This window comes from Nuphar pumila, chromosome 15, assembly GCF_984573655.1.
Source record: "Nuphar pumila chromosome 15, dmNupPumi1.hap1.1, whole genome shotgun sequence".
NCBI lineage: Eukaryota > Viridiplantae > Streptophyta > Magnoliopsida > Nymphaeales > Nymphaeaceae > Nuphar > Nuphar pumila.
This window is the reverse complement of record NC_143263.1, coordinates 34,577,938-34,592,038: the sequence shown is the minus strand read 5'-3', so window position 1 is coordinate 34,592,038 and position 14,101 is coordinate 34,577,938. Positions and strand designations below refer to the sequence as shown.

The following is a 14,101-nucleotide window of genomic DNA, read 5'->3' as shown; positions in this document are numbered from 1 at the left end:
GCTTTCTTGGACCGCATTCCTGCAACAAGCTTCAACCGTGAAGGAGTCGATATCTTTAGTTTCATCGCAGCCAATATGTCTAACAATGTGCAGTCATTATCACTGTCATAGCCCTCCCCAACCACTGAAACTCGGTTACTCTCAGACGAATTACCATCTTTCTCAGGCAAGGTAAGTGTCGTTTATGACAGGTGGGGATGAGGTCGGTTGCCCCCCAAGCAAAAATTCTGCTCAGCAACAAACAGAGAGGCCCTTGGACTAGATAGGTCTAGGTTCTGCAGTGGACCTGTATCCGAAGTTTGATGGAACGGGTCCTCAAATGAAGCTTGCAAGTGTGGTAGGTCCACTTCATACTGGGTCAGGCAATGGTGGCTCATTAAATGAGGAATAGAAACCGGTCTGTATAAAGAGAATGGGGATGAAGCCTCATAATGTGTCAACCAACCGGCGTTTGGTAAAACATGCCAGCTCGCGCCCCTTGAACCCACCAATAAAAAAGATGGTCTACCTCCATTTGTATTTACAATTGATATTGAAAGGGAAAGCTGACATGGACGCCCCCATTGAGAGAGATTTTTTAGGGACCCTAGGTAACATCTCTCCACCCTCATGATGAGGAGATTCTTGTGAGGTGCAACTGCCTGCGGCAGATGAGGATCGTTCAGCTGAGTGTTGTTAGGGACTGGGTTTTTATGGACTGAATAGGTTCGACAGTTAATCCTCCTCTGAGTGGTGTTGGTTGTTGGGGCTCTAATCTCTGAACCACCATTACAAAGTCTGTATCGCAGACAACACCGAAAGTTGGTGCATTGACAGGGGAAACTCATGGCCAATCCCCTCTAAACTGCTTTATGTTGCTAGACAGCAACCTTTTTCTCTCTCAGCGCTTCATACTCCTTGACTAGTACCTAATCCAACCATCTTGATCTTTCGCCACGTTCTTCCCAGCATCTCCTTTTATTGTCATTAAGAGATGTGGATGGCACCTTTCTCGGTCAAACCTACACCACGAGCAAAGCAATGTGGCAAGGTCATTCAGGGAGTATGAAGCGCAATAGGGATGCACAGCGCTACCTGCGTGTGTCACACTGTGCATGCTAGTGCGCCACTTGCCAGAACCCTATAGAATTGATTTCTTATTGAGCGAGCAGATAACCTCCCCCGGCTACAGTGTACAGCACTGTGTGTATGATGTCCTGTGTGATAGGCTTGGACTGAATAGGTTGTTTGTAGCTAAGGTCGGTTGTGGCCTAGTCTTGTGTAATCTTTGTTCTAAGCTTATAAGTTATCCTAAAGCTAGACGAAACCCCTCTTGAACCTTGTAATAGTGTAGTGAAAAATAGTGGATCAATCACAAGCACACACTACACAAGTGGCGCCTCAAACTAGTGCAAAAAGAAAAGATAAGCTAAAGAAAATAGCTCTAGAAGACCAAACTTCTGTGCAAAAGAGTTTTAGAGACCCCGAGCAAAGTCTTTCGCCTTCACTAATGGATCCAAAATCTAAGGTCCCACCCAGTGGTGTCAAAGCCAATGAAGGTCATAGAATCAAGGAAGGTTCTAGCTCTCACTATGGGGGTGAAGAACTCACTTGTTCATTCTATGTAGAAACTCAACCCAATTTCATGAGAAAACTCACACAGTGTGTGTTCGGGGGTCCCGACTGAGCGTCGTGTGGTGCTCAGTCGGGTGTAGGGGGGTGTCGTACACCGCCATACAGTCTGCCGGCTGGCGTACGATGATGTATAATGCCCCCGTACACCCAACTGAGTGCCACGCGGTGCTCAATCAGACCCCGAACATGTACTGTAGCTACAATGCATGTTCCGGGGGTGCACATATATCCTGCCCCGATAAGGATGACCCCTTTAGCCACTTTCAAAAAGGGGGCATGCATTCGCTTCTGCAGGGGACAACCAACTTGACAGGGGTTGCTTTGATTCTGGACTGAATAGGGATGTAAAGAGTCCCAATCCTAGTCGGATGTGGTTATTATCATATTTGACTAATCAGATGTTAGCTAAATGGGTTCAGATTTGGATTCGAATTTGGATGTAAAAAATCTCTTATCATATCCGGTTCCTTACATGTAATTGGATTTAGACATCCATTAAGTTAGCCTAAGGATAGACAAAACCCGTCTTAAACCTTGTAATAGTGTAGTAAAAAATAGTGGATCAATCACAAGCACACATTACACAAGTGGCACCTCAAACTAGAGCGAAAAGAAAAAAGGAGCTAAGAAAAATAGCTCTAGAAGACTAAACTTTCGTGCAAAAGAGTTTTAGAGACCTTGAGCAAGGTCTTTCGCCTTCACTAATGGATCCAAAATCTAAGGTCCCACCATACCCGTGCACGTGCATGCACAACACGCAGGCCACCTGCGGCTGCTGCACACACACCACCACAGCCCACCTGCAACACCAGCTGGCGCACAGGCACGCGTGAGCATCAAGCAACAAACGACAATGCAACATTGAGTAGGAGGTGCAGTTAGGTGGGTGGCATCAGGGTGCACCTGCGCACATTCACACCACATACCTAGGACCAAGCATTGTAGTGGTTCGGACTGAACCTCCCTTCGCCATAGTCCGATCCTGCCCGAGAACTTTTGTGCGTTGCTTGACACTTTTTCACCTTTACGCATTTGGGGTTTGTAATTAAAGGGTCTCAGCACCCTCGCTGCCCAAGTGACTCGTACTCCAACCCTGTGAGGTTGTGTATTTTGTGCTTGTACCCTTGCATAGGCGTGCCACACTCCCTTGAGAGCCCACATCGTGGTTTGGCCGTGGATCCCACCTAGGTAACGCCGAATCCTTACACACTTGCACTTGAGTGGCATAGACAATGTGTTGGTCATTGTGAGTGCAAAAGTGTTAGACCATTTTGGTTTGCGCTTTGATTTTCCTTCCGCATCATAGACTCGACGAGCAAAGTAGCACATCCATGGAGCTACCTAGTGGTCCAAGTGGGGTCCCACCATATGCATGTGTCAGCTCGCGCAATGACTTTAAAAGACTAAAATACCCTTACTAACTATCCAACAACCCATGCCCTTAGGAGCTTACAAAAATATTCAAGTTGCGCCCCTATGAACTCGCCCAAGCATACTAGCCAACCCATGGACTTTACCAGGGCTTGGTTTATTTCAATTGGTTGGTATCAAATTAAAAATAATAGACCTTCGACTCTAAAGCTAACCTTAAGGTGGGTTATTCACATAATGAATACATTGTTTCATGATTGTAAACAACAGGATTTGAACTATAAACTTATTGCATGCAAGTCAAACACTTCAAACAATTTAAGCTTTATGATATAAAATATATTTACTACTAGGTAACCAGCCTATCCTAATGGAGTTGAGCCGAGCACCTGTTCTTTGTGTTTGGCTTGAGTAACGTATCTCACGAGTTTGAACGAGCTTTTTATAGATCATACAATAGTTAAACTACAAACAGCTCATCTCTTTTCCCAGCCCTATGTGGAAACAAGGAAATTCCAATATGCAAATAGGCAAGTGAATAGGACATATATACCTCAACATGGTTGTCTTGGTCCTTTATTTTCCATATAGCACATGATGCACTGACAAGGCATGGCACAAGTACTTGCATTCCATCTTGAGTATGTTATGCATACTTCCAACACCCTTGTCCATGGGCGCAAGTAGCAAATCAGAAGCACATGACCTAGCTTAAACATGCATGCCCAAAAACAAAGGACATGCATGAGCCATTTACATCGGCCATCAGGGCATTCCATGTGCATTGGGAGTGGTCTAGGCCAACACAGGGTCCATGCTGGTCTGTCACTTTATAGAAGGAGAGCGAATCCAGTAATTGGAGCGATCACCATTCGATGCATATGGCTGGCACCCTTAACGGATATGTATCTCTTTTTTTTTTTGGATTTATAACCCCAAGAAACCGCACCCGGCATGAAGATCTGGTAGCGCTGGGCTAACGCTGTTAACCTCGGGTTCGCAAAACTCGTTGGATTTTTGGTCCAGTGATCAGTTTCATGTGAACCAATAAGGATGGAGAGGGTGTTGCGTGTTCTCCCCCAAACATGCACTGTAGCTACAATGTGTGTTCAGGAGTCCCGACTAAGCATCGCGTGGTGCTGATCAGTCGGGTGTAGGGGGTGCCGTACACCGCCATACAGCCTGCAGGCTGGCATACGGCGATGTACAGCACCCCCTACGCCCGACTGAGTGCCACACGGTGCTCAATCAGACCCCGAACACATACTGTAGCTATAGTGCATGTTTCCGGGGTGGACATATATCCTGCTCCGATAAAGATGACCCCTTTAGCCACTTTCAAGAAGGCGCATGCATTCGCTTCTGCAGGGGACAACCAACTTGACGGGGGTTGCTTTGATTCTGGACTGAATCGGGATGTAAAGAGTCTCAATCCTGGTCGGATGTGGTTATTATCATATTCTACTAATCAGATGTTAGCTAAATGGGTTCAGATTTGGATTCGAATTTGGATGAAAAAAAACTCTTATCATATCCGGTTCCTTACATGTAATTGGATTCAGACATCCATTAAATCAGAATAGTGGTTATATTCGTCAGCAAAAAATCAAAAACCATATATGCGTCTAGTTATAACTAGATAAGATTTTGGGTTGCCAAACCCCACTAAAAGGAGCAGGTTTCAGTCGGTCATTAAATAAAATCGGACCCATTCACAGCCCTAGTTGTCAAAGCAAAGCGAGCCCAAGTTGTTTGGCAATTTGATTAAAGTCAAATTTTTTTTTTTGGCTAGGCTAAGAGCAAACCTCCTTTCACAGACCGCACATTGGCTGGCCTCTATTTAAATGCCAACTTTAATTTCACGCCACCAGGAGTGAGGTCAGAGAGATATTCTAATGTATTATAATATCGTCTCCTTACATGTTAATGATTTTTTTTACAAAAAGTTGTAATATGTATCTTTTCATTTGTGACAACCCAGGAGCTGAATTGTCTTTAAGGTTTTGTTATACACATTGAGAGAAAAAAAAAACTGAAAATATTAGGCCCCATTTCTCGTTCTGCCAAGTATACCTATAGGTCCTAAGTGTTTTATGATAGATCTAAACCGTTAGATATATTTAGCATGATCGGTTTAAGGGAAATCACTCTTGGACCATTTTTTTCAATGAAAAAATATGTTTTATGAGTTGAGAAAAACTGGTATCTTCATAAATCACATCTAAGGTGTATATATATATGAGCCTCACGGTGGTTTGGACATATTCGACGAAGGCCTAATGATGCTCCAGTTAGAAGGATGGAGAAATGAGAAAATATATTAGTTAAAAGAGGTCGGGGTAGGCCTAGGAAGACATGAATGAAGGTGATAAGAAAGGATATGAATGCTTTGAACCTCACTGCGCTAGGACATGGCATTGGATAAAAATGAATGAAGGAGAAGGATTCATGTGGAAGACCCATAATGATTTTCTTTGTTGGTTCATATCGCCGACCCCAATTGTTTTGGGATGAAGGCATAGTTGTTGTTGTATATATATATATATATATATATATATATATATATATATATATATATATATATATATATATATATATATATATATATATATATATATGAGCGATGCTTTGAGAGTACCTTACTCCCACATACTAGAAATCATGGTTGTAGGTTTATCTTGTCAATTAAACCTTGTAGATGTACTTAACATGGTTTATTTGATAGAAATTGGATCATGTTTTCTTAACATAAAAGTAAGATTTTTTAAATCATAAAATTTTGATACACTCTGCACCATTGATTTTTTAAAGGTCTTAAAAAATGTACATATCTACTAAATAATGCTTATAGATAGTATCTATATGTATAGGGTCTGATCATCTAAAAAGTTAACTAAATTTGACAAAAGAAATCTTTAATTAGGAGGGAGTAGGTTCTCTCTCTCTCTCTCTCTCTCTCTCTATATATATATATATATATATATATATATATATATATATATATATATATATATATATATATATATATATATATATATATATATATATATATATGAGAAGGGGAATGATTCACTCATTAAATGGTCCACCCCTTGTCTTTCCTTTCAAAATTTGTATGTTAGATATGTTTTTTTTTGGCAAATCTGATCATATGAATAGACTCCAATCAACAGTTTTGAAATTTTTAAAAATGTTATTTTTATAAAATCTTACACATCAAAAAACTTTAATCAAAGTATCTAATCATATATTTTCAACCATGAAAATTACATCTATATGATCAGATGCAGATTTTGAAGGGAATGACAAGGGATGGACCTCTCGCTTTCATGCAACTTTGGCAAGCTGGTGTTTAGGCAGGCTTTGCGATAATCAATTAAAGAGAACATGCTACTTTTGCAAACAAAACAAAACTTTTTCACGTAGCTAGTGTGACCTTTATATTTATTTAAAGTGAATAATTGGATAAAGATGAGCTCGCTAGACAGAAAACCATGTTGGGCTCAAGGAGGATTGAACTCAAGATGGCAACTTGCCATCAAAATTGAATAATGGGAAAGAAGCCATTCTAGGGTTTATAAATATTTCTCATCTTGCATTATTATGATGTACGGCTTTGAATGAGTGGATGCACACAACAAGCAGTAAAATACTAACAAACGTATCATGACTTGGTCGTACTTACCATGAGTGCTCCACGCAGGTGCAAAAAGAAGGGAAAAGGCTCAGTCAAACGGGTCAAGATGATCCGGCGTACTCGGGCCAAGACACCCCAAATAATGGTTCAATTAGGACTTTCTAATTAGATGATTGTTCACTTTGATGAATTGTGGAGCCTGATTCACTGTTTTTTGCCCTTGCATGAAGGGGGTCCGGGGGCTCCCCCGGCGCGGGTCCCGGTTTTCAGTGGATCCGACCCGATTTGGTTAGGGTTAGGGTTGTCGCCCTTGCCTTGTTTATATTCTCGCTTTTCTTTCTTGAGCTTGTAACTGTCTGTTAAGAGTAATAATATTTTTCTCTGGGCGGCCGTGGTTTTTTTACTCTCTCGAATTTGAGAAGAGGTTTTTTCACGTAAATCTGTGTTCTTTTTGTATTTTGTTTGATCGTTCTTGTTCTTTGTTTCCTTTTGATTGTCTCTTGCTCGTGGTTTTTCCTAACACACTTAGGGTGAACAATAAAGGACTCAACCTAGATCCACAAGGACTCCAAGGAGCATACACCCGAGCCTGAGAGTCAATGCAGGCCAAATTTGACCAACATGGCCTGGTCTGCGATATGCTTACCGGGGAGAAATTTTGACCAGCTATTATGGACCAAGCCTGGTTAATGTGGATGTATGGGACATTGCCGAATTCCCAATTGAACCAAGTTCCGTCTTTTGACAATGACAGAGTCTGAGTGACCAAGAGAGTCCATAAAAGAAATCTGCCAACTCATGGTCTACTGATTCAAGTCAGTGTGTTTAGGCACTTTAATTTCAATTAAAAGTTAATTTGTAATCACTCCCAAGTAAGTCAGCTACCTTGGGGATGTCAATAGAGTCATGAATGAATTAATTTGTAATTACATCAAATAAGATAATTACTTTGGCGATGCAAATGGAGTTATGTATGAGACTCTCATATGAATTGGTAATGGAAGTTACAAAATGAACTTAGGCATATGTTGTCTACAAAATTGTAAAGGCGTCTTAAGGTGTGAGATCTCCTTGAAATATTTTCATCCTTATTTATGTCAATTAAATATTAGGCTTCACGCAAGCCCATAAATCCCTATTTTTATAATGTACTTGACATTGCATCGTGATACAATGAAAAAATTGAATTAAAAAAAAATATTTAGTGTTTCCTTCACTTCCTCTTCAAAACCTAATTTCATTCCATTGCCATACTTCATCAGAGCCAAGACTTTTTTACTACCAACTTTCACAAGTTTGGATCCTAGCAATTAATACTGACCGAAGAGTGAAAGCTATGGCCAAACCAACCATGAAGCTGGGTCTGATGGGATCAGTCTTGTTTTTGAGAATCTTTTAGGCCATGTTTGAATGTCTTCTTAAGGATCAGAGACCTAGCTGTGCTGGCTCTGCATGTCGAAATTACGATCACTGTCGGCTTGCGCAAGGGGGTGACGCCCATGAAATTTGAACCTAGACCTCTTGCCTAGCTGCCTAAGCCCCATCCCAGTGGGGACTAAATCTGAACGATCTGATTCAAAATCCTTGGATTTGAGAGTTAAGAATCTCTGACCGGGCCCTCGACCTCCGGTCCCCCCACCCCTTAGTTGGGCCCTCACTTTTTGAGGATATGAGGTATATGTTGTTTGAGAGCTCCGATTTAGAAATGGGCCTCACACCACATCAATATTGGCCATCAACACCATATCAGATCCTCATATATCTGAGATCAGAAGCTCTCAAAAGCACCATTCAAGAATGATGGTTTGATTGGGGAAAGAATCAGTTGGGTCCAGCAAGCCCCCAACTCACATGACCCCAAAAGATATAATGATGGGTGGTGGTGATGGTGGTAATGTTGTGGAGCATTTTTGGATCACGGGTCACAAGCTTGAACCGGGACCTCACCCTCCCTATCATGAATGCCTTAATTAGCACTGTGGGCATTTTAATCATTATTTTATCCCATGGGCAGTGTGACAAAGATTGGCGATATTTTGAAAAAAACGTCAAAGAAGCATGAGTACCTGACTGTTTTTTTGGTAATGTCACCAAAAATTATTTTTTCTGGTTTTTTAAAACGTTTGATTTATTTGGTTTACTTCTATTTGTAAAAAATAATTAAAAATTAGTTTTTATTTAATTCAATTATTTTGCCATTTTTTCTCGAAAATTACAAGATTTAAAAAAAAAAATCAAAATCTCACGAGATTTTGGCTGCTTATATTTTAAAAAAAATGGTTTGTCACTATGCTCGTGAGTCAATGATGCTCAAATCTTTACATATGTGGGTAAGCAGGGTCGCATAGCATGCGTATCTTGTAAAGTAACACCATGATGGACAAATATGTAAAAGTTGAGAGCATGATTTTAACTTTTTGTAATAACGAAATTACCCTTCATGGAACTGTACTTTGTTGACTGCTAGTACAGGACATGAGCCCCGCGTGCGCCTGCTTGCCTGACCGGATTGTGGGGCTCATCATGACCCACCTCAGACTGAGGTCAAAGCCCGACATGCATGCTAACGGATCGGATATGGTCTGGTATCCAATCAGAATCTAATATAATTTTTCATATATGGATTCTTTAAATCAAATCCTAAAGTGAATTTGGATAAGATCCGGATCTATTCAATCGGATCACTTTTGGATTCGGATCAGCATTTTAAGTAAGATTTGGAGTTGATCCGAGTCAAAATCTGACCCGAATGCATTTTTTACATGTAAAAAGCTTGTTTTGTTCTAATTTTTTTTGGATCCAGTATTATCACATGGATTCTGAATTTGGATTCAATCTAATTTTCTCGGATCTGATTCAGATCTATTGTTTGCATTTCATATTCGAATTTGGATCTGGCAAGATCTGGCCTGAATCTGACCCATTTGTATCGAGAGGGTGTTGCGTGTTCTCCCTGAAACATGCACTGTAGCTACAATGTGTGTTTCGGGGTCTCTACTGAGCGCCGGGTGACACTCAGTCGGGTGTATGGGTGAGTCATACACTTGCCTGTGGGATGTATAGCAGTGTACGGATCACCCGTACACCCCACTGAGCACCATGTGGCACTCAATTGAGACCCCAGAACACGCACTGCATGTTCCGAGGGGGGGTAGAACATATAACCTGCCCGCCATTTGTACCCCTATCTGTATGTGTGTAGGTCATGTCTTTTATAATAACAAATGGTTCTACAGCCTACACTTTGTTGCATAGTGAATATGTTAAAAAAGCTGTACCACATGCTATACGAATTTGACACGAGTTCCTTGAAAATATGTTGACGCTGTGTCATAGCGTGTCATGTGACCTGTTCATATGTTGTGTCCTGTCCCTTTATACATGGGATCTTCAATGACATGCACGCCACAAGAGAAAAAGATTCATAGAATACAAATTACAAAGTACAATTAAAAATAGGTAGAAATGAGTCCATCTGATAAAAGCAACCGAGTTGATGAGATGTCACCGGTTCGAAACCCACGAGTACGAGACCCTTGTGGCAAGGCCAAAGATAGGTATACACTGTAATGGGCAAGGGGAACCAGAGATTTTAGTTTTGCACCAATGAATTCAGTGAATGATTTGGTTTAGTCCACGTTTAAGTGGATGATTCACTAGAATCAAGGAAACTGGGTTATGAAGGCTGTTTCCTAAATAGTCTTTGGGTTGAGATCCAGATTTTGAAGGTCAGTGGGCATTGAAAATCTCATAACATTTCATGATTGATAACTCGAGCTTAGTTAGATTCTTGCATGGGCCCAACTTGGTGAATGGGTGCATGTGATGCTTGATGTAAAAGAACACATGCTTTCAATATATAAAGCACAAAACAACAAAAAAATGTAAGAGAGAGGGAGAGAGAGTAAAGTTGTGGTTTATTTATTTACAATTAAAAATAATCAAAGTGAGAAGGAACCGTGCGAGTTGCACCCTTGTGTATGCAGTTCACTTGTGGCTTGATTCTGCTGCTGGCCTTGCTCATGTCAGAAGGCACCTCTGGTGGCCTAATTGACCTAATTAGTGCCCAATTCACCCCCTTAAAGAACTCATGCCTCTTGATCTCTGCAGACCCTTTCAAGCACCCAATCCTCTTCTTGGGGTTCTTCATCAATAGCCTACTTATCAAGTCATGAGCTCTCACCATATCATCAAAATCATTGCAATCCACAACCATCTTTGGGAAGCTCAGTGGTTGCTTAATTATGTTAATCAGTGTCCCCTCATTGTTGTGACCTCTAAATGGGGTCCGCCCATACAACATCTCATACAAGAACACCCCAAAGGTCCACCAGTCCACAGCACTCCCATGGCCCAACCCAGAGATGACCTCCGGGGCTAGGTACTCATGTGTGCCCACAAAGGACTTGGACCGAGCATTGGTCGGCTCTGCGACGAGCTCGGCGACGAGCTCGGTGTCCAATTCTTGCGAGTCGACCTTGTTGGCTGTGGTTGTTATGGTTGTGATCTTTTGGCTTCTTCTTCTATTGCCTCTCTTAGGCACCGAGAAGCATGAGATCACAGGTTGCATAGGAAGCGCACAAGGGTATGGAGCTGCCTTGTCTACTTCGGATTTTCGAGTTTCTTCTTGGCTAACTTTCGGTTTCAGAAGTTTCGGAATGACATCGCATTTGAGTGCGAGGTCGAAGTCAGACAGCATTATGTGTCCATCTTCGCGAACAAGCATATTTTCAGGCTTCAAGTCCCTGTAAACCACCCCCATCATGTGGAGATACTCAAGAGCCAAGAGCACCTCTGCTGCATAGAATCTAATTTATTTAGGAAAATCAGACATTAGAATCGCCAAAAGTAGATAATGACACAGTGCACGGAAAACATTAAACAGAATCCTAAGTGTAAACAGAGTGCTAGGTTCACATTAAACTGACTCTTTTTCATCATTACACTCAATTTAAGAAGCATGAATCTAGAAATCGAGAAGATTGGTTATTACCATAATCACAAATCTTTCATTTTTTTTAGAGAGACAGAAAAACAAATCTTCTGTCAAGATTTTCTTGACAAAGAAGAAATCTCACGATAAATTTAAAGATTTTGTATTTTAGGAACAGGAAGACGTCTGTATATTTAAATTTTAAAAATGTATAAAATATGTATAAATATAAAAAACCATTCTAATGCGATAATATCGGGATAAAATTTGCATTAATTTGAAAATTAGGTGTTATTTCGAAAATATCGAAGTTTTTCGAGATTGTAATATGTTAACATTTTCAAGAAAATGGCGATATTTGTGACGATGTTTATTACCTGTTTTACATGAAACTTATTGGATCAAAAGAAATAGGAAATAATGAATTAGACGTATATAAAACACACGCCTTAATTAAATTGCTATCTAACTAATGAGTTATTGCTATACAAATGTTTTGTAAGAACATGCGTTTTGTTCAGATCAAACTCCCAAAGCTTGAAGAAAGCAAATAACAAGTCAACTATAAATTCACTTGTCCTGCTAGTGAGTTTTGCAGGCATTAATGTTGTTAACTACTTGTAAGAAGAGGAAAGCAAAAAGCTTGAGCTTCAGAATGTAAATTAACTTCTGAAGAAAGGAAAGGAGAAGAGGGTGTTACTTGGCAGAGGAAACGGTGAAGCGCCTGTTTGGCTGGCGTTGGCGAACGGCATGCAGGTCGCCACCGGGGCAGTACTCCATGACCAAGCACGAGTAGTGCGAGGCGTCGAACTGCGCGTAGAGCGTGGGGAGGAAAGGATGGTCCAGAGACGCCAGGATCTCCTTCTCCATCTCCGCCCTCTGGAGCTTGTTCCTGATGGCGAGCGCTTCTCGGTCGACGACTTTCATGGCGTAGAGACACTTTGAGGATGCCGCGCTCACCGGGTGCCGCAGCTGACACAGGTAGACGTTGCCGATGTCGCCGCTGCCAACTCGGCGGAGGAGGCGGAAGTGGTCCAGGCCGACGCGGCCGGATTCGGTCCTTAGGCGCTTCATGGCTTCCCATGCTGCCTGGTTTGCCTTGTGGGGCTTGTTCCGATCGGTGGCGTCGGATGATGATGATTTGCGGGCGGAGGCTGAGCTGATCAAGCTGGTGAAGCTCACGTCGCTGGTACTCGAATTGAGGACGGTGGTGGTGGTGGTGGAAGATGAGACGCTGCTGTCATACTCGTAGTCCTCGGAAGACCTTGTTATCGCCATATCTCTCTCTTTAGTCTTGGATTGAGTTATTATGGTGTGAGTTGAGTGGTGATCTCTCTCTCTCTCTCTTTCTCTCTCTCTCATGCAGTAGTCTTGGTTTGAGTTAATATAGCGGGAATGGTGCAAGTTTCTGTGAAATGATGAAAGGAAAATGTGTCATCTTTCTCTTTTAGCTGGAAACAAGAAAATCTAAAAGCGGTCTTCCGTGTAGATGTGAATGAACGAGAAGCATACTTATGGTCGCTGGAAAAGCAAAGGGCATGTGTGTGTCGTCTTGCCCTCATAAAAAAGATAGCTGACTGGCTTTTTTTTACTGTTGTTTCATGTTTTATTTATTTTCCGGTTAGATGACTGGGTGGTGAGAAAAGTTTCCCACGCAATTCCCGTTCTCTATTAATGACAGACTTATTAAGGGACGGAGGGCAGTGGGTGGTGGTCCGGTCGTCTCTTGTGACACTAATTAGTAAAGGGGTTTCTTTAGGGCGTCACATGTTCATACCGAGAGGGTGGTGGGTGTTCTCCCCGAAACACAAATTCATGTGTTCCCGTGTGTACGGAGGAATATCTTGGGACCCACGATAATTCATAAGCTAATGTTGCCCACGATGGCTTTATAATAAAATAACATATAAAAAAGGTAGATATGCTTTCGACGGAAATGTCCTCCCGTAAGATAGATATGCATTGGATGAAAATGTCCTCCCACTCCCCGTAAATAGATTTGCATGTTTCGCCTTTGTTTTTAGCTTGCGTTTCAACATATGGCTGCCTTCTTATTTCTACCTGATGAGTTGTGGAGCCTGATTCATAGTTTTTGCCCTTGCAGAAAGGGGGTTTGGGGGCTCTCCCTGGCGCGGGTCCCAACTTATTAGGGTTTATGTTTGAGACTCGGTTTCTTATAGATCAAACCCAACTTATTTAGGTTTAGGGTTGTCGCCCTTGCCTTGTATAAATTCTTTCTTTTCTTTCTCTCTTGTAACTGTTGAAAAGAGTAATAAGATTTCTCTCTGAGCGGTCATGATTTTCTTTATTCTCTCTATTGAAAAGAGCGATTTACAGTAGAAATCAAATCAGAGAGTAGCGATTTACAGTAGAAATCAAATCAGAGAGTAGCGATTTACAGTAGAAATCAAATCAGAGAGTAGCGATTTATAGTAGAAATCAGATCAGAAAGTAGCGATTTACAATAAAAATCAAATATGAGGGTAGCGATTTATAATAAAAATCAAATAAGAGAGTAGCGATTTATAGTAGAAATTAGATAAGTG

At 41.4% G+C, this 14,101-nt stretch overlaps 1 protein-coding gene across 1 annotated transcript; it reads right to left on the bottom strand.

The window, feature by feature from the left end:
• Positions 1 to 10,553: 10,553 nt before the first annotated feature.
• PID2 (AGC (cAMP-dependent, cGMP-dependent and protein kinase C) kinase family protein) lies at positions 10,554 to 12,883 on the bottom strand. The gene is made up of 2 exons (XM_089990476.1): positions 12,256 to 12,883; positions 10,554 to 11,430 (listed from the first exon to the last, which is right to left on the bottom strand). The coding sequence occupies exons 1-2, from the start codon at positions 12,831 to 12,833 to the stop codon at positions 10,554 to 10,556; spliced, it is 1,455 nt and encodes a 484-aa protein (XP_089846602.1). The 5' UTR covers positions 12,834 to 12,883.
• Between the last annotated feature and the right edge of the window lie 1,218 nt (positions 12,884 to 14,101).